At 39.2% G+C, this 22,653-nt stretch overlaps 2 protein-coding genes across 2 annotated transcripts; one reads left to right on the top strand and one right to left on the bottom strand.

The window, feature by feature from the left end:
• Positions 1 to 2,187: 2,187 nt before the first annotated feature.
• nfkbie (nuclear factor of kappa light polypeptide gene enhancer in B-cells inhibitor, epsilon) lies at positions 2,188 to 11,484 on the bottom strand. Its single transcript, XM_032585962.1, has 6 exons — positions 10,719 to 11,484; positions 7,910 to 8,012; positions 5,713 to 5,923; positions 4,941 to 5,029; positions 4,048 to 4,296; positions 2,188 to 2,958 (listed from the first exon to the last, which is right to left on the bottom strand). Exons 1-6 carry the CDS (start codon positions 11,033 to 11,035, stop codon positions 2,896 to 2,898), a joined length of 1,032 nt encoding a protein of 343 aa, XP_032441853.1. The 5' UTR covers positions 11,036 to 11,484; the 3' UTR covers positions 2,188 to 2,895.
• A 3,803-nt stretch (positions 11,485 to 15,287) lies between these two features.
• tmem151ba (transmembrane protein 151Ba) lies at positions 15,288 to 22,346 on the top strand. The gene is made up of 2 exons (XM_032585522.1): positions 15,288 to 15,856; positions 20,767 to 22,346. Exons 1-2 carry the CDS (start codon positions 15,773 to 15,775, stop codon positions 22,207 to 22,209), a joined length of 1,527 nt encoding a protein of 508 aa, XP_032441413.1. The 5' UTR covers positions 15,288 to 15,772; the 3' UTR covers positions 22,210 to 22,346.
• Positions 22,347 to 22,653: the final 307 nt, after the last annotated feature.

Raw genomic sequence — 22,653 nt, 5'->3', positions numbered from 1 at the left:
CTGTTCCATCGTAGCCGTGGTTGTGTGCCTGATGTTGTCATACAGGAAGATGAACTTATGCCCCAGTTTCAAGTCTCTGCAGCCTCTAACAGGTTTTACAGTATCGCGTTGCTCCATTCATCTTATTTTTAGATTTTGTTTACCTTTGTTTTCTTTAACACACTGGTTTGACTTTTTTTTTTAATTTCTTTATCCACAATTTACAGAATTGGGAAAACACTGTAATATCATTAAATCCAACCTTTCAGACTAATTTAACATGATACATCACCTTTGTTTATATTACATATTCTGTCTATTCATGAGTGAAGAGATCTATAAGATCTTCATATCTTATTTATCTTCTTGTAACTCACGCACTGTCTTCCTGTCTGACTTTTCTGTTATGCTCAGCGGGGGTTTTACACCTCCTAAGGTTAGAGCTTAATGTAAGACTGCATACACCTCAGTAGAGCTCACAGCGGAACATTTTCCATGGAGCAAATTAAAAGAGAATATTGAGGGTGGTGCGCAGAAGGTAGAGAGGTCAAACAGTAGGAGGAGATAAAGAAGGGTAGGTATGATTACTCAACCATGACCTAGTGAAGTGCCAGATTTTTCCACTGCAAATCAGAAAGCCTCACTGAGCTAACCTAGAATATCAAATACAAAGAGCCAGACTCATGCGCTACTAAACTGTGTAAACAATTTCATTCTTATGTCAAAGTGAAAGATGTGGAAACCTTTTGTATCACAGTTTGCAGAAAACTCATACTATGGCATTTCTGCCAGTCAAAAGTAATTTTGCACAGTAAAACTGATCCCTTGGTTCTTTTCTGACAAATGGTGACATCAGCAGTAATGTACAAGATACCAAAGAGCAATTTCAAGTTTAAGGTCCCTTCCAAAAAGTATTCACAACCCTTTATATCTTTCACATTTTTGCACAATCAACAACTTGAATGGGAAATTGTAAGTCCTTCTCTCCTTCATCTTTCTTTTTATACTTCAAAATTGTGCTCTATTTTGTGTTGGCATATCACAAAAAAATACATTAAAATTTAAGACTGAAATCTAATAAAATGTGAAAAAGATCAAAATTGTGAATAATTTAGCAAGAAATTGTTAAATAGTTGAATTCTCTGCATATTTTAATATGGCTTTATTTTATCTATAACATCTTTTGAGCTTTGAAAGTTCTGCACAATATAACTTTTAGCTCCAGCAGCATGCAATGCAGCATTAAATTATGTGTGGCTTGTTCGTAGAAACAAATTACACACTAAATTAATTATTTGTGGAGATTTTTAGTGTAAATATTTGAGAATTGGTCAAACATCCTCTCACGTCAGTAGCTGTATGAACTGAAGTGTTTAGTGCAGTAAGCAAAATATTTTCTAACAAAATTCCTGAACTTCTGAGTAAAGCTAGTTTTTTTAAAAAGTTTTTTTTGCTATGCTTTCTATAGAAAACCACACAATGCTTAGAGCCTCTTTCCTGCAGGTCTTTACCAGAATGACCAACAGAGACACAAAACACAAATAGCTTTAGTTTCCCAGGTCACAGTTGAATAGGGAAGTAGGTACAGTTGCATAACAGTGTGTTCCAGCTGTTTACACAAGTATAATCATTTTGTACTGGTCTGAATTTACCAGAATTTCTGCACACGAGCCTGCTTGCAACGCAGATTACCTGGGTATCATCACATGCAAGAGAGTCTTTGTGTCAAAAAGCCCTCCATGTGAACCAGTTTTGCTGCCGGCGTGTTTACAAATGAGATCCAGTGGGGTGGAATTTCCAACCGCCCTGTGTTCATTGTATTGTAAATGCAATAAGGAAGAAGACACTTACAGTAAAACAAAAGTTACACCTTGCAGGGGCAGGTGACAGGAAACGAAAAAAGAACTTTGTCATGAGGGTAAACCGTGCAAACTGAATACAATCATAAAAGTTGACCTAAAGTGCATGTTTTATATAATTAAAAATTAGCTCTGGTCTTTAAATCATCTCCACTCAAATTATTTCTATTTTTCAAACAGGCTCTTGCGTGCATGCCTGAATTGGTTTTAAGGATACTTGAGTAAACCTGGACTTTCCACCGTAGAGCAGCTAATTCGGGTTAGGGTGTGCACCAACAAAAGCGGTGCCAAAACACATTAATGAGAATCAAAACTTCCTTTTCCCAGAAAAAGAACACACACATGCAAATGTTGTTTTAACTTTTATTACAAAATAAATGAACTGCTCGTTGCAGCAAGAGAGGCCAGTGTAATTACATGCAAAAGAACATCTGCGGCTTTCTGCAGACAAAGAGTACAAGAAGAGATAAATAGATACTTTGTCCTACATCACAAAGCAGCAAACCTTAAAAAAAAAAGAAGAAACATTAAGCTGCGTTTTATTTTTTAATATATTACATTTTTTATACTGGCTATCAGTTTGCTGTCATAAGCAGGGGTGCAATTAGTTTGCAGAAAGGTAAATTTTGCAATTTAAAGGAAACCAAAATATCATCTGCTTACGAATGCATTCTCTAAAAACCAAACATGAAACATGAACACAGACTGCCTTTAAAATGAATGCAGCTAAAACAATTTCCATTTGTAGAAGAGGTAGCATTTTTGGGGTCACCTACGTTGATAGTTTGGCACTTGCATCGGGGCACATTTTGAAGTTGAGAACAACACATCCTGATCCTGTTTTTGTAAATCAGTGTTCAGTTTAAGCGAAATTGCTCCATTTCCCATCAGAAGAGCAGACTAACATGGTGCACATTTCTCACTAGATATTAGAGTCAACTACGTATAAAGCCACTATTTTATAAACAACTTAGTTAAAAAACTTTAATTATTTAAATCAAAAAGTTCCAGCTGCATTCAGGCTCCAGGTGTGCTATACTCCATCATCTGGCAGTGTTCAAAACGTCACCACCGACCTTCCGGAGATCTGGATGTCATCAAATGGAAACAGCGCCAGAATCTAGAAGAAAAACAGAAATAAGTGTCAAAATAACCTCAACTGAGATTAAATGCATTTTTTTTCTTTCAAAAGACATGTAGTTTGACAAAAAGTAAAAACACAGAAGTACTAAGTCTTCAGTACATAAAGTTGCTAAAATGTTTTAGACTGTATACATTTCAGCTGCCTGTTTAATCGGCCTTTTCTCGTAATAGTAGATGCACGCGATGCTGGGATCAGATGTCTGTGGGAGTCGGTTAGCGGACTCTTTATTTTTCTTGACACTGTGTGTAGTTTTTAGGACTCTGACTTTGTTTTCAGGTTTGCTTGAAAGCTTGTCTGCAAACCATCTCACTCATCACCCTGTGCAAACACTGAGACATTTCTTCTGTCTTCTGTCAATTTAAAGGCTTTGAAAAGTTGTGCAACATCCAAAAAACCCGAGATGAAGTAACTTAACATGATCTATAAAAACTGCTTTGCTAGAGTGACTGAGGCTTTCAGATTTAAAGACAAAGAGAATTAAACTGTTGAATGAAAACAAATATGTGAACAAATAAAGAATTAAAAAGTAAACTGGGAATTTTACAAATTACAAGTACAATGATCCTGGGACTTAAGAGGAATATTTTTCGTTCAATAATAAATCATCTTAGGGCTTCGGAGTTACCATGGAAAAACTGCACCAGATTCAGAGATGTACAGTACCCTCCACAATTATTTAGAAAAATCTGCAAATAGCTGATTTAAATATATGTAGACATTTCCAACCAATTAAGGAAGTCATGAAATACAAATGAAAAGTTTTTTGACGATTTAAAGAAAGAAAAGTTAAATTGAAAAAAAGCAATCAGGCTACATTTATTTTATAAGAATTGAAAGGACTATCAATAAAATGATTTCCCTCCATCAAATTAAAAGGTTTAATTTAAAAACAACTTGTTTTTGGGTATTTTAACCACTAGATTAAATATCCCAAAAAAGTGTTCCTGTCACCTAGTGAGTGTTTTTAGACAAATCTCTGACATATGTCGCATAAACAAAACCTAGATTTTAAATTCTGGTACCTATTATTTCTAACATTACCAAAAACAATCACCAGCTGCTTACATCATTGTTTCCGTCGGCCAGATCCAGCGCCGTCTCGTCTTCCATGTTTCGCAGCATTTTGTCGGCGCCGTACTGGCAGAGGAGGTCGGCGATTCGTGCGTCTTGTCTGCCTACGGCGAGGTGCAGCGGCGTGCAGCCGTTAAACATGGGAGCATCCACGTTGGCCCCCTCATTAAGCAGCAGCTTCACCGATGTCATGTCGTGCAGCTCGACGGCGAGGTGGAGAGCTGTTTTGCCGGCAGTTCCCTCCTGCGTGGGGTGAAATTAGCAAACTAAATCAAAACAGTGATTTAAAGTGTAAAAAGCTTTAAACGTGTTCGCTTGAAATTAAGAAGGACGAGTCTAGAAATTACAGCGTATGTAACAGTTTTAGTTAGTTTCTGAATGTGAGACAGAGCAGCATATTGGGACGGTGATTTAAACTGAGAGGAATGTCTGTGGTGGTTCTAAGATCAACAGCCATGTTCCCTTCCATCAATAGAAAGTTAAGAGCGGCAGGCGGCCAGCCTAATCATATCTCAAATCTAATTATGTCTCCCTGAATCCTGCAGGAAGCCCTGAGCTCAGCTCGTATCACTATCAACATAGGACAGGTGCAGCAGATTTATAAACGGGAACACAAAGTACGCTAACATGCAGTAAACAAGGCGGGAGAAACCGACAAATGGGACAAATATTATCAGGAGAATTCATGGTTTTTAAACGGCTGCAAAAGCCATTCTTTCACCTAGTTTACTATTCATGTACAATATTTGCAAACATCAGGGAGGATTTGGTGTCAGTTTCCTGCAGGTGGACAATTAATTAATTAATAATTTGTTAGTTTCAAACCAACTTTAAACACTGAATTGCAGAAAAACACCACAAGTTGCATCACAAATTCGCAGACTAACCTGGATGTTAAGATCTGCTTTTTTTTTCATCAGGAGCTTCATGATATGATGCTGCTTGTTCAGTGCTGCCAGGTGAAGACAAGTAAGACCTGCAAGGAGGAAACCCACTTATTTAAAGCTTTCAGTATGAGGCATAAAAACAACAATAAGTGACGACAAACAAGAAAATTAATTGATTTTATTTTGGATTGATTACACGTTTAAAATATTGCGCTAAAATTTCTTGAAGCTACTTCCAAATATGATCCCCATTAAAAAACAAAACATGCAGTTTTCAGAGGAGGAGACATGATAACAGCTTTTGTCTAGGCGTGGGTATTTATCTTATGGCTTATCATTTATCGTGAATAATTTTTTATTTTTGATCTAATCTTGTCATGATAACGTTCAATTATTGATGGTAAATAAAAAAATTTTAAAAACTCAGTGTGATCGCTCTGTTTCTCAGTTCCACGAGAGCATCAATAAATTAAAAAAAAATCATAAAATGGAGTTACTGTGTGATATAAATCCCAATTTAAGAAAAAAATTCAATGTTTCTCAAGAACAATATTTGTGTTTGTGGTGCTATGAATGCTGTGCGATGCAGGGACAGCCATAGAGTTACCTAAAAAATAAGTAACAAATCGTTATCTTTATCATTATCATTAACAAAATAGTACCACAAAATATCACAATAAAATTCTGAGTCCATATTGCCCACCCCTACTTTTGTCTCCATTTCACACACACACAAAAAATTACACATTAACAGCACAATAATCGGTCTTACCTCTCCAGTTCTGGGTCTGCAGAACAGGCGTCAGTGAGCTCGGAGGAAGGTCTCTGGTCATTTCTGTTGCACACTCTTGTTGCCCGTGCTGGCACGCCACGTGGAGCGGCGTGTTCCCGTCCTGGTCCTGCAGCTCCAGGCTGGCCCCCTTCTTCATCAGGGTCGTCACGACTTGCGTCAGGTCCAGGTAGGTGGCCAGGTGCAGCGGGCTCTGAGCGTCACCAGCAAATAAGGACGGAGTTAAAAACACATTTGTCTCTTAATACCTTACATTTATTAGTGATGCTATAAGGTATCAACTCTGATCAGTGAATGCACCATAGCCAGAGGTGGGCAGAGTAGCCAAAAAATTTTACTCAAGTAAGAGTAGCTCTACTGCAACATATTTTTACTTAAGTAAAAGTAAAAAGTAGCTGTCTAAGAAATTACTCAAGTAAGAGAATAAAAGTATTTGGTAAAAACGCTACTCAAGTATTGAGTAACTGATCAAAACATCAATTATTTGATATTTAAAAATTAAATCTTCAGACAGACAAAAATATAAAGTTGTGTGGAATTTTTGGCTTTTAAAAATCAAAATGAAAATAGTTCATATAAAAAATAATTACAAAATAAAATCAGGCAAAAGAAACTGTTTTACAATTTAATTTCTTTCAATATAAAACTATAGGTGATTTTATTTAGTTCAAACAAGCTTGTTCTTTATTCAGGGAAGCTACTCACAGTGGGTAGAGCATCCAGAAAGTTTACTCAAATAAGAGTAGCAATACTTCAAGATAAAACACTCAAGTTAAAGCAAAATGTGCAATGTAGTAAAACTACTTAGAAAAGTAATTATTTTTTAAAAAACTACAAGAAAATGCAACTAGTTACTACCCAACTCTTTTCATAGCCAACAGTAAAGACACATTTGTGACTGCTTGAGAGAGGGAGAGAGCAAGACTTTCCACAAATAACAGGAAGGCTAAGAGCAGTGCAGGGAATTCTGTTTAATTCTTTGGAGCTTTTATCACATTTTAAAGCATGCTGGGTTTGGTACTGTTAGCAGTCTTTTGGGAATCTTAAAGTTTTCAGCAGTACACATATTGAGATGGCAGTAACACTCTGTTCTTTGTTTTAAAGTAATAAAACCCTGTGCAGCAATTACTCTCCCATGCACACAACATGTTATCTGTTCCTAATAAAAAATAACTAAAGCATGAAATGCTAGAAAATACTTTTTCCAATGCTGTCCTTATATTTTTTTTTATAAAATAGTGCTTTGAAAAAGTTAGGAAATCAGCATTTGTTTGGTACGTCTCTATTTTTTTTCATCCACAAAGAACAAAAACAGAATATTTCCTGGTTGCATCTTCTCAAATATCAGGTCTGTTGATTTCTAACATTTAAATTTAAACAACTCGAGTGTGTCTGCTACCAAGATTTCAAAAGAATGCCTTTAACCAACTACAGAGAGCAGGCCTGTACCTGTTTACACACCTCATCAAAGACAACCACAAAAAAAGCAGTTCCAGCTGAGAAAGTGAGAGTGTAGCTTTCGTTCCAAATCAAACAAGAATTCCTGCTGTGCAGCTTTCTGGCCCACGGAGGTTAAAGCAAATGCAGTAAATGATTAGCCTGCCTCCATTGAATTTACACAGAATTTGCAGAAAACCTTAGGTTCGAATAAACTTCAAAAACAAGACCTTTTGTACGTGGATCTCTGCATGTCAACTCAAGCGTAATTTTTATCTGTCTTATAATGACTGTTGAGAGGAAATTATGCAACTGAGGAGTGCAGCGCAAACTGAGTCAACATATGAAGTGCTGACTCGTTATTTTCAAATGTTTCCAACTGACAGCTCTTGTCAGCCTGCTCCGCGTTTGAGGCTCTAGATCCGACTTCCTGAAGGCCTGGAACAATTCCTCCACCCACATCCACACAAGGATACACTCCAACCAGCTCCCTGTGGTTCTATTTCTACACAAGGTAGAGGAGGGGAGTTTCCATTCAAAGTCCCTTATGAGCTAACGCTGGAGCCACCCACAGTGACGTTCCCAAGAGGGGACGGGCTGTGCATAAGGAGGAAGAAAACTTCTCTGGAAGTACACGAGATATAAATATTACCTCTGCTTCTGCATTCAAGGTACTGGAAATGAGGAAGCAACATTGGGGAGAAAATTCCTAGAGGAAGCTGCCATTTGCTGATCGACCAACCTGATATAAATTGTTCTGGATGTCCAGGGCTTCTTTTGGGAACAGCTGTATCAACTCTTGAGAGATGAATATATCCTCATGGATGATCGCTAGGTGAAGGATTCTAAAGGAGAGACACAAAGACGAACATATTTACATTTATGTTACAAAGAAAATGTCACATTGAGCAATATTTCGCTATAAGTGGGTAGACAAAAAGTCAGCACTTCAACAAAATGTTGCATCACAATTTTCCTCAGTACTCATCTCAAGACAGTAACACTTTGTGGGCCGTATGGCAAAACTGAGTGATCGGGATGTTGTGCAACACAGAGAAAATTCTCAAGACCATCTTGCATCAAGTTGATACTGCAAAAGGAGGATAGTGATTTCAACCTGTAAGACTATGGTATGATTTTGGGAAATGTTTCCGTCAATGTGAACGGCAAAACAAAGCAAAAGCACTCTAACCTCAAGGCCTGCGTGGGAAGTTGTAGCAAACAAATGCAAGCACAAAGCAGGAAATGGAACAGAGCTTTGGTGCTTAATTTAGATCGACTGAGAACAACACAACGAGGGCCTCGCCGGAGAAACATCTCAGCATATTCAGAAGAAGGCCTGACTTCCACGTTTTACGTGTGCAAATGTGCAAATTCAAGAAAACGTACACTAATTCAGAGCCACCAAAACATTGCGCTCTGAGATGAAGTGTTACCACAGTGTGATGTCAAAGTCTGACAGTTCTCGCTTCAGACTAAATGTCAAGCAACCAACCAGAAGTCGGACACCGATTCAGAGGCAGACAGAGTGGGATCAAAAGTTCCCACAATATGTCGCTGCACAGACTTCTCATTCAGCTTTCTGCGCTGAAAGAGGCATGCAAAAATGTCAACTTTGTCAAGTTACCCATCAGACAACGTGGTGAGACATAAAGAAGACACTAAACTAAAGCACTAATCCTATTCCACAAATTACAAAAAATAATCAGAGAAAAAATTTTCAGAAAATTAACAACTGTATGTTTATTTTACATTTAATATATGCTACTAGTGTATTATTCCAAGTTTAATGAAAAAGTATTTTATGAGATAGTACAAAAACATAGCTTAGTTTGTTTTACGATTCAAAATATTTCTTAAAATGTTGCAAAGTGTTCAAACCTTTAATAAAGTTAATTACTCTATATAGTGTGTGTTCTAATGCACTTTGATATTCAATATTTTTCCAATAAGACCCCTTTAACACACCCAGTCTTGTATAATTGGTTACAAAGCATCTTTTGAAACAAGCAAAAGTAATTTTTTTACTCAGATTTTTCTGTTTTTAACCAGAGATGCTAAATTTGAGCTAGTTCAGGCTGAGGTTTATTAACTTTTGTCTTGAACTGAATTGCAATAATCTAATAAATACTATTAAAAAATATATTTTCTGAGATAATTATGGAAAGTTGCTGGATAATTTGGGGAAAACACGCGAATGTGAAAGCAAAACTCTGAAAACAAACTAAAAGTTACCTTGGAAAATTAAATGTTTCCCAACCTGTTTTTGCACATTTGCAATAAAACATTAATGCCGACAGATAAATGTGGGATTATCTGAAGGTACCTTTGAATGAACTGACTCATTCAAATGTTTGCAGACTAGTCAATGTGCCTCAAATAGAGCTCTATTAGCAATTTGGCATGAAAGGGACTTCCTGGTTTGGGTAAATCTTGAATGAATAAGACCTTAAAGAATCACACAGGGAAAAGCTAGAGTTTGCATGCTTCACTATCAGTGTAAATAGCCCAGTGTGGTGCGTTTCAGGTGTTTTTCCCTGTTCCCAGCAGGTATCTAAAGTTAGAGTGCGAGAATGAAACCATATGGCTCTGGCAATCAGCAAACGGAAATCAAAAGAGGTCAGAGACACAACAACAGTTTCCGCAATTCTGCGACTGCATCACTCACTGGGCTGCACTGGTTGCAGGACTCGTTTGACACAGTCCGTCATTTGTAGTCGAAACACACCTGAGTGGCAAAGGCAACACCGGTCTACTGAGGCTATATATGGAGGTTGAGGTGTCTAGATTTGGTGCAAAACAGATGAGGTTTCACCAAGTCAAACTGAGAACTTAAAAACGCTGCTCTGTCAAAACTGAGTTTTCTTTCTTTAAAGAAACATGCTCTGGTTAAAAATACACAAAAAGGTGTGATTTATGAGGAAAAATAATATCACATGCACATAGATACTGTCCTGTCAAACAAGTTTTCTCTGATCTAAACCAAGACTTTCAGCGACCTCTGCAACATGTGCTCTGCCTGTGATGCAGGGGAAGTCCAGGGCTATGTGTTTCACTTCTGTTTTCTGACTGACGGCTCCTAGCAGACTGTCCACATTCATGACATGGACAAAGTTCAATAAAAGCCTCCATGTTCACACTTTGAAATCCCCTTCAATACCAGTTATCATGGGAAAACCAAACTTTTAGATTCACAGGAATGAAAGAAATGCCACTTGCCCTTAGATGGGTGTTTCAGGTTCTCAGATGAAATAAAAGCATCTACTCTGATATTCTACTTCTATAGGGACTTTTTGCTCCAGCAAAAAAAAAAAAAGGCAAATTAGAATAAATTAGTTCTAAGTGAAAAAATGTAAGAAGGGAGTAACTGTTTTTTTAACATAAGAAAATATTTCCAATGCATACTCAAAACTGCATTTCTCAAGATATAAAGAGTTTGATTTTACTATTAGTAAAATAATTATTTTAGATAAATATAATCTAATTTGACCATTTTAAGAGTACTTCTACAGAAAGTGGAGATATTGATTGTAAAAGGAAATAAAACCTACGTGTCTCCATCTTCTGTAATAGTTGTGAGTAAATTCTCTTGTTCAGAAAGTTCAGGCATCTTTGCTTGCATATCCTCGGCGTTGGAGATAGTGCAACCCTCTACGATGTCCGACAGGCTCTCCACCGTGAGGGACGAGGACGTGTAGGCTGAGTCCAGGCGCTCCTCCCCGGTGGAAAACTTGTCCCTCGGCCCGCTGAAATCGCTGCTCGGTTCCCGGGGCTCCTCCGAAGTTAGTATGGAGCCGTAAGACTCAATGCCCGAGTCCATGCGGATGTCCTCTTGCAGGTCCTCTTTGCCACAACCGTCGCTCGCCATGGTGAACTCTGGTGGCCTCCCTGGGTTTCCCCCGCTACAGCCGCCTTCCGTCCCGGATGATTTACAGTTTTCTAGCGGGTGTTGTAGCCGCTGGCTGCTCGGTGGTGAAACCCGTACAGGCTGCCTCCGCTCCTTTATAAGAACAGAGAAACGAGCCGCTAAGTCTCATTCCACTAACCGATATAAAGTACTTCCCCTTGGAGTAACAAACCCTCAAAACTAAGAGATTGTTTGCTTTTGTAACATAAAAATAAGAAGTATTAAACCATGACACGTTACTCTAAACGCGACGAAAACGGTTTTTAAAAAAAACAACAAAAAAAAACAAGCGAATAGTGGTGAAACGGCTCTGCTGCCGACTAGATATCCGGTAACAGCGTGAGCTCGAGGCGGAGAGCATATGAGCAATGAAAGGCGAGAATTGGAAGAGCTGTTTTTGTCAACCGGGGGAATCCCCAGTGCGCGTGCGGCAATAAACACTCTGTCTTGCGCGCATGCGCGCGCGCATACATACGCACACACGGAACAGAAAGCAGCGGCCCTCGTTCTCAAGGCGGAAATGCGAACGAATTTCAAAATTAAAGCTGGGAGAGTTGAAGCTTTCAACTATGAACGGTATCAAGTAACGGGTGTTTTCAGTAGCAGCTCAGTCTAATTCCTGTCTGCCGCTCTAGAGATCATATAGAATAAAACAATAACCAGACACAGCTACTAAACAAGCAACGGGGAAATGTGACTTTTGTTTTCAATCAATTCAAGAGACAGTGGGACCATGTTTTATTGTTCTGAGAGAAGGGGACTGGTACAAATTGCAACAAATTACAACAAATTTCAGCTGGACATACAAGAGGTTTTAGATCAGATCTCTAACATGGAATTTTATTCTTTTTTGTTGTTTTAAATTACACTAATATAGTTTGTTTTTGTGTTATAGTTTATAAATACAGCTGACCCCCATCTATTTGCACATTTTCTTGTGAAGCCTAACCAGTGGCCCCTCAGAAATTTTTTTTGTGATGGGACCCTACTGACTCATGTATTTTTGCTAATTCTTTTGTGCAAACTAAACTATTTGAAACAAAATGCAACTTGTAAAGGTAGGAGCAATGCTACTTGACGCACTATCGGCTGGCATTTGCAAAGGCAACCAATTCAGGAGTGCTACTTATTTTGATTACCTGTAGCTGATGGACAAGAGTGGCACGAAGGAAGACTGTACATAATAGTTTCATTGGTGCACTGTGCACAATAATGTATATTGAAGTATACTTGATGTTTGTACTATTAAAATAAGCAATTATACACATTTGGATATTTTCCTTTTTACATCTCAAGCAGGCCTATTTGCAGATTTTAACATATGTAGCAATTTAGTATCGCGATTCAGATGGGCAAAGGTAAAGGTTTCGCTCAAACTCCTTAGCTAAAAGAAGCGAAAGTGTCACAGGATAACTCAAGCCTCTCCCCGTGTGGGAAGTGTGGTTGACAGCAAACACATCGTGATCGTTCTATTCTGAGCAGCAAACAGGAGGCACTGATGTGGACATGGGTGCATCTACTCTCCATTGACAACATGTGTATAAAAGCATTAGAAAAATGTGTTTCAGTAAATAAAATGAGAGTTTTAACATCCTGTTTCCAATGCCGCCCTGGGCGCTGCCTATAATTCATATCATGAACTGACCTGCATGATGTGAAAGGACGCCATGGTCGCTAAAGGGTAGTCTTTGGTTGTTTATTTACTGTAGAGCTATAATTTGTAAGCGGGAATAAGTGACTATTTGCTGGTACTGACACTGGAAGAACACATTTTCTCAGAAGAAAACCAGTTTGCTTTTGCTGGTTAGTTCTGGTGGCCAAGTCAGGCTCCACCACCTCTGGTGTTCAAATGTTTCAACAAAAGTTATTAAGCAGAGTAAAACACCTCCCAGTGGAGGAACATCTTAAATCATATTCTTAAATGTGGCAAAGAGTGTAAGAAATATCCTCAATAAGCCTGCAGCAAAACAAATAATGTGAAAACACACTCGCCCTTATTCCATGGAAATTGCTGACAAAACTCCTTCTAGTGAGGTTCCTGTTTTTGTTCCTGACCTTCAGGAATTTAATTCCTGATGCAGTGTAATTATAACACCTCTTTATGAAAATGTGTTTTATTTTTAAAAGCAAAAAACAGGAAGTAGCCCTTTGGCTGTCACTGGTTGCTGCAAAGCCACAGATACACTATCCATTAAAGGCAAAGTTGTTTTCTACAAACAAGCAAAAACTGAGCATTTCAATGTAAATATCACCATGTTGTATTGGAAAAAGATGCAAGTCAACAATGTGGTAATTTTACCTACCACGATCTTGTTGTTATTTAAAATAAAAACAGGATCGTGAAGTAAAATGTACATCATGTTTCTGTGCAAATCTGCATGGAGAAACTAATAATTTTTTCATGTCAGAGCACTCATATCTGACACCACAAACATTAAGCGAATTGTAGAATTGTAGCCTATCTCATCTTGCTTCTTTTCTTTTTTGTTGCTGTGGCTCGACCTTTAAAGGGCCCACATCCACAGCTGCTGCTCTGCTCTCAGAGGACCAGATTAACCATAAATGCAGTCCATGAAACAATCTGACTGCCGGAAATTTTGTATTACTCAGGAGCTGCCAACTGCTTTCATGTCATCCACTGTCATGTTTACTTGCTCCACCTTGTATCAGCCGTCCGGTCCAATGTCCAAACTGTGGGTGTTGCGAAAGAAACAGGGCTGTGTGCCGTGCATGACTGTGGTGAAAGGATTTTTATATAAACAGAAGGAAGAAAATATTTTTTCATATGTACTTAATCTCCCTATTGTCGTTTTTCTCCTTCTCACATGGCAAAAGCAGATTATGGTGTCTCTATTGTCACGGTGTTACATAAAATCAAAAGAAATATGAATTTTTTTCAGCTCAAGCTGCAGTGGTTTTATATGGATAATTCAGTTTTTTGAGTAAGCTGTAAAGAATGGGGAGATAATATTAGTTGGCAATGTTTTTAATCAAAACACATAAACATTTTTTAGAATAAGAGTCAAAGTAGTTCTGAGAAACTGAATTTTTCTTCTGGCATATTTTATGTGAAGTGTACAAACACTAAAATAAATGTGGCTAAGCCAGTTGTCATTTCAGGAGTACAAAATACTACGTTTATGAAAAATAAAGAAAAAAGTGTTTGCTTTTTCCCCATAAAACTACTGTTATAATAAATGCAACCACTCTTTAATTTTGGTGTAAGCAACATTCTCACAGTAAAACTACTAGATTATCAGCAAATCTAAAGTGGAAAACCTGTTTATACCATGCTACTGTATATGTTTAGCAAAAATTAAAATCGACTGCATTTTAATTTGCAGTATAACATCAGAACACACTAGCGAATAATGAAATAGGTTGCCGCTTCCAATTTATTTTTGGGATTTTCACTCCGTTTGTGTTATTTGTGCTTGTTTTCTATGAGATGTTTCAGCCTCCTCCTAGTTGAAACAGAGAGACTCATACAGCAAAGCTTGTGTTTGTGCCCAGTGGAACATCAACATGTGGCAGGAGGTAAGTATAATCAAACCCACAGCTTTTGGATCACAAAACAACTACTCTTCCCACTGAGCCGCAGTCAACCACATGTAACGTTAAGTTTCATTCTCAGTTTTTCAGCATTTTTCAGCAATAAGAGCACCAGGGAGCATCAATTATTGTTTTTGGCAGCTTACTCTGCATTTTTAACACCATCCTGGAGATTTAAGATTGTTCAACTGTTGTTGTAGATACATTTTAGCTTTAACCTTTATTTTATTTACAAAAAGCTAATGAATTGTTGTTGCCAGCCGGCCACCTTTGTGACAGATGATTTAGATTATAGATGGTGGATAAGAAGGTTTTTAGGGTTTTGAATGTATTGCAAAACGTTACATGTCAGGTACTGTTTAACCTCTTGCAACTCATTTGCAAATGGATTAATTCAAAATCTTTGTAGAAATCTGTCAAGAGTTGCTATATTTCTCTTCCTCTTGTGACGTCATGCAAAAAAAAGTGCATTATTTCTCTTTCAATGCACGTTTTGAACACAATGTAACTAGTGATCCTGCAGGAGAAGTCAACATGTCATAACCCAGCTTTGTGTGTTTTTGTCAGCGCACTTTTTTTTAGTGCGAAAAAAAGACAACAAAAAAAAACTACACTACTGGGTTTAATCTTTAAGCCTATAAGGTTGTTATCTCTACCTCGCAGCCAGAGCGCGTCTTCAGTGGTGTGCAGAGGGTAGTTCCCTGTGCAGCAGCGCCTCTCCGCGCTCCTACGTGTATTATTTACATTGTACTGTCGGGCTGGCTGCTCACACGTGTCCCACCGTCTCGCCTCTTTGTCCTGCATCACACTTTCACTGGCTCCACCGTCAGCGACGGAGAGAAGCTGACTGCATGCCGCGTTTGCCCTTTCCTTGCACTGCTTATCCTGCAGCGGACTGCTCAGCTTTTTGATTGGATTCCTTTTCAATAAAGCGGAACGCTTCCCACCTGAAAGAAGGAAAGAAAGAAGGAGAAACAGAGGCAGGGATGCTGCATCTCTCCAGCCCTTGTCCTCTGGTTCCGGACGGACTGGGACGGGTTAGATGACGTGCGGAGGGGGTTCTCCGGGTATTTATGTTTCGCCCTGCGTTGAAAAAGACCCATCCCACCGGGAGATCCATGCTCCGGCTTTTGTGTCGCTGTCATCATGTCCCCAGCATCGGCTCCAGAGGCCAGTGAGAGCAGCACAACCACGGTCCAAGAGGAGGCAGCGGCCAGTCCCAGGGAGGAGGTAAGAAGCTGTTCGCAGTGTTTAGATCACTCCAGATCAATGGGAGGAATAAATGAATGCAGCCTTTAATCGGTTTGACTGATTTAATTAATAGGCTACCAGGATAGGTCTCTGCAGGCTAATGAAAACAACCTGATTAGGGTTTAATTGGAGTCAGTGACTGTACAAAGGCCATTGCTGTGCATCTTTCAAAATGAGGCTCAGTGAGCCCAATGAGGCTCAGTGAGCCTCATTGGGGATCCTGAAGTGGATCCCAACAGGCAATCAAAGGTGTGAAAAGAAGAAAAACGAAGAAAGGGCCACACAAGAGCAAAATATACTCTGGCAGCGAAATATTTGATTTCCTCACTATAAAAACACGCAATTACTCACATGATTGCATGTAATTAAACTTGTTATTGATGAGTTGGCTGAATTTTTAAAAGGTATAATATCACATCTTTCTTGGAGACTGCTGGATAAGTTACACATCCATTACACAAGAGGCTTTTTATGTAACCTAGCTGTTCTTATTATGTCAAGAAAAAGTATCCTTGAATGTGTGAGACATTTATTTAAAGGCACAATGAAGGGTTTTTTTTTCACTCAGGAAGACTGCTGTCCTGATTTGAACTGAGCGCATAAAGTATCATCTCAAACTGTGGAGGCTTTTGTAAAATATACTGTAAGCTGGTGAGATACAAGAAAATTAAAAATGTAAGTTTTCCGTCTATGTCTGTTTTCTTTATATTTGGTTGTAAAATGAATGGAAGGGCTAATCAATGACTAAAAAAGGCAAATTGAAATAATGTCATGAAATATATTTTCCTTAAAAATTGGAGATTTGTGAATTATTACAAATATTATTATAATGTCTAGAGAAGCTGGTTACTCACAGGGTGTTGTATTCAAGCACATTCATATAAAGTTTAGTGGAAGAAAAAAGTGTGGTTGCAAAAAAAAAGTTTCAACAGCTAACACACACTGAAGTATCCAGGACATGGAATGCCAGTGTTGGATTTATTGTGTTAATCTACTTCTGAACCAGATACAACATATAAAAGTAAATTTTAGCATTTTAGTTGGAAAACAAGATGTCTCCAGACATCTCAGAGTGTGGAGACAGAGTGGAGAGAAACATAACCCAAGGTGCTTGAAATCAAGTGTGACGTTTCCAGTCAGTGAGGGTTTAAGAATCCATGTCATCTGCTGTTGTTGGTCCCTCTGCGTTTTATCAAATCCAGAGTCAGTGCAGAAGCCTACCTGGACATTTTAGAACAGTTCACATGTCCCTCCTCTGAAAAGTTTTAAAGAGACGGTGGTTTGTTTTTCCAGCAGGACTTGGCACCTCCCCACACTAAATAATGATTCTAACACTGTGACTGATTAACTAGCTAACCAACCTGAGACAAACCTCATAGTGAATCTATTTTTGAACTGAATTTCGGGAAATAAGCACATTGTTGATGATATTCTGAGATTCAGTCCTCCAGACTCTTGAATGCAAAGCATCGACAGAATACCAGTAAATACCAGTAAATGTTGATGATGAGGGCAAATGTTTCTGAAATCTGTAGTGAGTTTAACCTGTTTAACACTTCGAGGCATTCTTGTGTAGCAGTTTGGTGTTATTTACTAAGTGCAGGGGTTTTTCTTTGTTATTGTAACAGAAATGTCTGCCCTACAGTGTTTATAATGCTGAGTCATTTCCTTTCCTTCGCCTCTATCGGCTCTAATGACCAGCTCTTTCATGTTTTCAGGCTGTGGATATTTAATTGGCATCTCATTTGTTGCAACTAAAATTTCTGTGTAATGTTCCTTTCACATCAGACCTGATCAGTTTCATCTAGAAAACAATCTTTTACTGCACACAGGTGCATTTATTTCCAAATTTCTTACACTCCCGAATAAAGTACGCATAAACATCATTGCCGTTGGTGTTTGAACAGAGCTTGTAAAATGTAACATGAGCCTAAAAGTATGTCATGTTGTATTGATTATTACCAGTGGAGTAAGAGCAGGGTTCTGTTGAGTAAATAGTCTTCCTGCAACTGGTTTATCTCAGTAGGGAGTTTCACTGTTTATCCCCTTTCCCCTGCAGGATGTTGCCTTATAGGTTGGCAAGACACTTGGGGATCATGTGACCAGGGTGGGGAGGATAACTGTGGAGGGAAAAAACATCTATTATTTATGTTTGCCTGTCACTCAGAGAGCACAGAACCAATATGTCGGATTCATTATGAAACTAATGCATTAAACATGTAGAGTGCAAAAGTATTAGTCACGACCTGATTTAACAAGTCTAATGTAAATTATTTTGCTAGTGTCTCGCCTTCCTGAGGCTTTTGAATCTCAGTAGCTCTTCAGATTGGCTGTTAATGCTGCCGTTGTGACCCGCTTTTCTCTGGGGTGATGAATGATGCCATCGGCTTCATGCTACAGAAGTCAAATAAATGTTTGGCTTTATAGCTGAACCCTGCCACTGGCACCGCTGGTTACTAACTATTTTACTGAATTGTAAGTACACGTATTACTTATTCTACTGCAGTAATTTAATCTCAAAGTAAAGAATAAATAAAAACCCAGTCTTTCTTTTTGAAACAGTTATTTTACAAAATAACATGAACAATTCATGTAAAATACATGTAGCTGAAGCCTTTTTAACATTTATAATATTTATATAAAACAGCTTTTTCTGAAGTACTGTATAGATCTGAGGTGAAATAACAGATGAAGATATCCTACTGTTAGATACAGTGGATAACCTGTAATGCTACTTTTCTTGCAATCTTGTAAAATCCACATTATAATGGACTATTTAAAACATAAAGACATTTTAAATGAAAATCTGAGCATCTGAAAGAAAATTTTAAACCGATTTCCGTAGGCGTTTTAGCTGGATAATAATCTAAAACTTATATGGGTAAATCAACCCAGAATTGGATGAAAAGAAACACATTCAGCTTTCTTTCTTAGTTATTTCAGTCCTCATACCTAAATCCCAGGACTACGATAGAGCTATTCAGCAGCAAACACTCAAGGTGGATTTGGGATACAACATATAATAAATATTTATATTTTTTTCACTTTAAAAAAAGAGACTGCCATAACAAAAATATTAATCTAGATATTGAGTGTTTTTGGACACTGTTCATATCATCTAAGATGGCAAGATTTCAACCAGTCAACCCATTGCAGATCAAAGCAGGCTTATATGAGACACGGTTCATGCTAAAATAACAAAAATAAAACAATAATGTACGGGTTTTGCTGTTTTTATGGTAAGACCTACAAGAAAATCCGCACAACTGCAGTAGTTGTTTTGATTGCTGTGAAATCTTGCTTTTGTGAAGTTATGGACTGGTAAGAGATAATTACTCTATTATAACCTTTAATAAAAGTGGTTTCACTGTATGATAGTGTTTACAAAGATATTTAAATTAAACATGATCTAATTTCTTTTATTAAAAAAAAGAAAAACAAGCTGATATTTCTGCTGCAACTCACAAAATAGCATTAATTAATACAGTTATTATATCTTTTCTTTATAATTTATGTTTTGCTATTTTGATATTATGCAAAAACATAGAAAACGCATTTTACTTCACACATGTCTGCTAATAGCTTCCAAATTAAAGCTTTACTAATAATAACTGTGGTGCATGGCATCCCTGCAACATTGCCATGTTTTTTTAGCAACCACACAGCAATTATCTGTGTTCTTTCACAAATGAGACATTTATAGACAAATGTTTCCTTTTTGTGAGCAAGAAAAACAGTGTAGTAGCCTTCTTTTAGTCAGCTGACTGGCATTGCAGATCAGCAGAGAAAAAATTATGGGTTTTGGAACGGCAGTCTTCAAAACGATCTACCGGAAACCACCCCTTGCATACTTTTATGAAAAAACTGAGCCAAGAAACACATCACCTAAAAATGTGAGACAGTATCTCAGTTGATTGGACCAGAACAAATAAATAAAAATGCTGAGCAGGACAAACTTGGACACCAGGGTCCCCTACTCTTTTACCAAATGTATGTAAACCGATAGAAATGACAGCTGCTGATAATAAGCTTTTAGACTTGTCAGAAATGTTTCCATTGCCAGTGTGTGAATCAGGTAATTGTTTATTGACTTGCACAGTTCAAAACATCAGGTAGGTTGATAGAACTCATGCATAAACTATACAAAAGCACTTATGAAGCAGAGGATTTTTATAAATATTTTAGTTGCATGAGCCACTACCTTTAACTTTTGTACTTACATGTTAGTTCATGTCAAGTTTTGTTATATTTGCTGTATTTAAAAGAAAATTCAAGTTTTGTACGATCTTGATGTTTCTACTGCTTTTATAAACTGACCAAGTGCTTAAAAAAGCCACACAGCTTATTGCTATTTTTTTTAAACAATAAGTTAATGTCTTTTGGTGTCTGGGAAATGAGCCATTTCAAAAACTTCCAGAATCTAACTTTGCAAATCAGCAGGCACTGCCCATCACCTAGCAACCCCAGCAAAGCCCAGCCGGTCACCTGGCAACCCAAGTGGAGGTCCAGGACGTTTGGCCAGCTGATTTTGCAGCTGTATGCGCTGTACAACAGCTGCTTTTAAAGAAAAACAAGTAGTTTGTTGTTCACTTACCACCTAGAAGCCACTTGCTGCTGCTCTACTTCTGCTTTTCAAACAGATGTGTATTATTGCAAAACTGTTTGCAGCCATTTTCAAATTGAGCTGGGGGGCGTGGCCAGCAGCAGCTAATTTGGATTTAAAGTGACAAGAGGCTCTAAAACAGCTCATTCTGAAAGGGGCTCAAAATAGAGAGCAAAAAATGTAATGAACATGTTAGACCACAGACCTACCCTAACCTCTTTAAGGAAGCATAACACATCACCTTTACTATTACTGCTGACTTCTGTTTGCCCTTCTTTTCTTGCAGCAGCATCCTCAGAAACAATCTCTGACCAAGTCTTTGTGCCAGGAGTCTCACTGGAAATGCCTACTGCTGTCCCTGTTGATGTATGGCTGCGTAGGAGTGATAGCCTGGTGCCAGGTGACCAAGGTCACGCGTCTCTCCTTCGACAGCGCCTACAAGGGAAAGTCCATGATGTTTCACGACAGTCCCTGCTCCAACGGCTACATTTACATCCCCCTGGCTTTCCTGGTCATGCTCTATGTGGTCTACCTTGTAGAGTGCTGGCATTGCTACGCCAGGAACGACCTGCTGTACAAGGTGGACGTGGACAGTGTGGCCGAGCGCATACAGCGAATGCAGCAGGCCACGCCCTGCATCTGGTGGAAGGCCATCAGCTACCACTATGTCAGGAGGACGCGGCAGGTGACGCGTTACCGCAACGGAGACGCATACACCACCACTCAGGTTTACCACGAGAGAGTGAACACGCATGTGGCTGAGACAGAGTTTGACTATGGGAACTGTGGTGTTAAGGACATCTCGAAGCAGCTGCTAGGTTTGGAGGGATTCCCCATTAGCAGGCTCAGGTTCACGAAGTGTTTTAGCTTTGCCAATGTGGAGTCAGAAAACACCTACCTGACGCAGCGGGCTCGCTTCTTTACAGAAAACGAGGGCCTGGATGATTACATGGAGGCCCGCGAGGGGATGCACTTAAAGAATGTGGACTTTAAGGAGCACATGATTGCCTTTTCTGACCTGAACCATCCTCCCTGGTATGCTTCCAACTCTGCTTTCTGGGTGGCAGCTGCGTTCACTTTCTCTTGGCCACTGCGGGTGCTGACTGAGTACCGTACAGCCTGCGTGCACTACCACGTGGAGAAGCTATTCGGCTTTGACTATGTGCCAGCAACGCCATCCGAGGAGCGTCCGTATTGCCGACACATCCCACGGGTCAACACCATCGACAGCACGGAGCTAGAGTGGCACATCCGCTCCAACCAGCAGCTGGTGCCCAGCTACTCGGAGGCAGTCCTGATGGATCTAGCCCAGCTTTCTGGGAGCTGCAACAGCTACTCCACAAGTGGACGGTACGGCAGCTTCAGGCAGAATTGTGAACGCTGCCACCGCGCCATCAGCAGCTCCTCCATCTTCTCCCGCAGCGCCCTGAGCATTTGCAACACAGCAAGCCCTCGTATCCCCTTCAGCGCCAGTCGCTTCTCCCTAGGCCGGCTGTATGGGTCCAGGCGGAGCTGCCTGTGGAGGAGCAGCGGGAGCCTGAATGAGCAGTCCTGTCCCACCGAGAGCACTCGCTGTCTGTCAGGTCAGCAGACTAATGAGGAGAACCCTCCGGCCTATCAGGACGCTCTGTGCTTTCCTGTGCTCATTGTGCATCGCAACGAAGGATGTCTCAATCACGACCACCGCTCTTTGCACAGGAATGGCTCCTGTGTGGAGACGTCCCTTTGACTCACAGCTAGCCCAATGTGATGACACAAACTGAGGCTGAGAAACATCTTTAACCCTGGCTTGCGAGGGTGTGTACATTTACAATGCTTTGTGAGTATGCTAAGTGAGTACTTACACTTACATTTTGGTGAAATGTAATTGCATTTGACCAAAATGTAAGTGAGTACTTACATTTTGGTCAAAATGTGACCAAAATGTGGTCATATTTTGGCCACATTACAATCCAAAACTTCAGCACAACACAAGTTAGTCCATGACAGTGAAGTGGAAGGAAAATCCTCCATCCACCATTTTTTACAGGCAGAGTAGAGCGAGGACAATCCAGTCCGTCTCAGGGCATCATGACAGATTCATACATACAAAGACTCACAGCCATTCTAAGAGCACTTTGATCATTTAACCTAATTTGCATGTTTTCATACAGAGGGAGGAAGCAGGAGTACC

This window comes from Xiphophorus hellerii, chromosome 15, assembly GCF_003331165.1.
Source record: "Xiphophorus hellerii strain 12219 chromosome 15, Xiphophorus_hellerii-4.1, whole genome shotgun sequence".
Taxonomy (NCBI): domain Eukaryota; kingdom Metazoa; phylum Chordata; class Actinopteri; order Cyprinodontiformes; family Poeciliidae; genus Xiphophorus; species Xiphophorus hellerii.
This window is presented reverse-complemented; position numbering and strand designations above follow the sequence as displayed.

What these genes read in the sequence shown, in the direction of transcription:
- nfkbie (XM_032585962.1), bottom strand. Translation starts at nt 11,035, where the DNA reads ATGGCGAGCGACGGTTGTGGCAAAGAGGACCTGCAAGAGGACATCCGC. An exon ending in AAGCAGATCTTAACATCCAG is followed by an intron (nt 4,297 to 4,940) that starts GTTAGTCTGCGA and finishes CACCCCACGCAG; the next exon opens with GAGGGAACTGCCGGCAAAAC. An exon ending in TGGCCGACGGAAACAATGAT is followed by an intron (nt 2,959 to 4,047) that starts GTAAGCAGCTGG and finishes TTTTTCTTCTAG; the next exon opens with ATTCTGGCGCTGTTTCCATT.
- tmem151ba (XM_032585522.1), top strand. Translation starts at nt 15,773, where the DNA reads ATGTCCCCAGCATCGGCTCCAGAGGCCAGTGAGAGCAGCACAACCACG. An exon ending in CGGCCAGTCCCAGGGAGGAG is followed by an intron (nt 15,857 to 20,766) that starts GTAAGAAGCTGT and finishes CTTTTCTTGCAG; the next exon opens with CAGCATCCTCAGAAACAATC.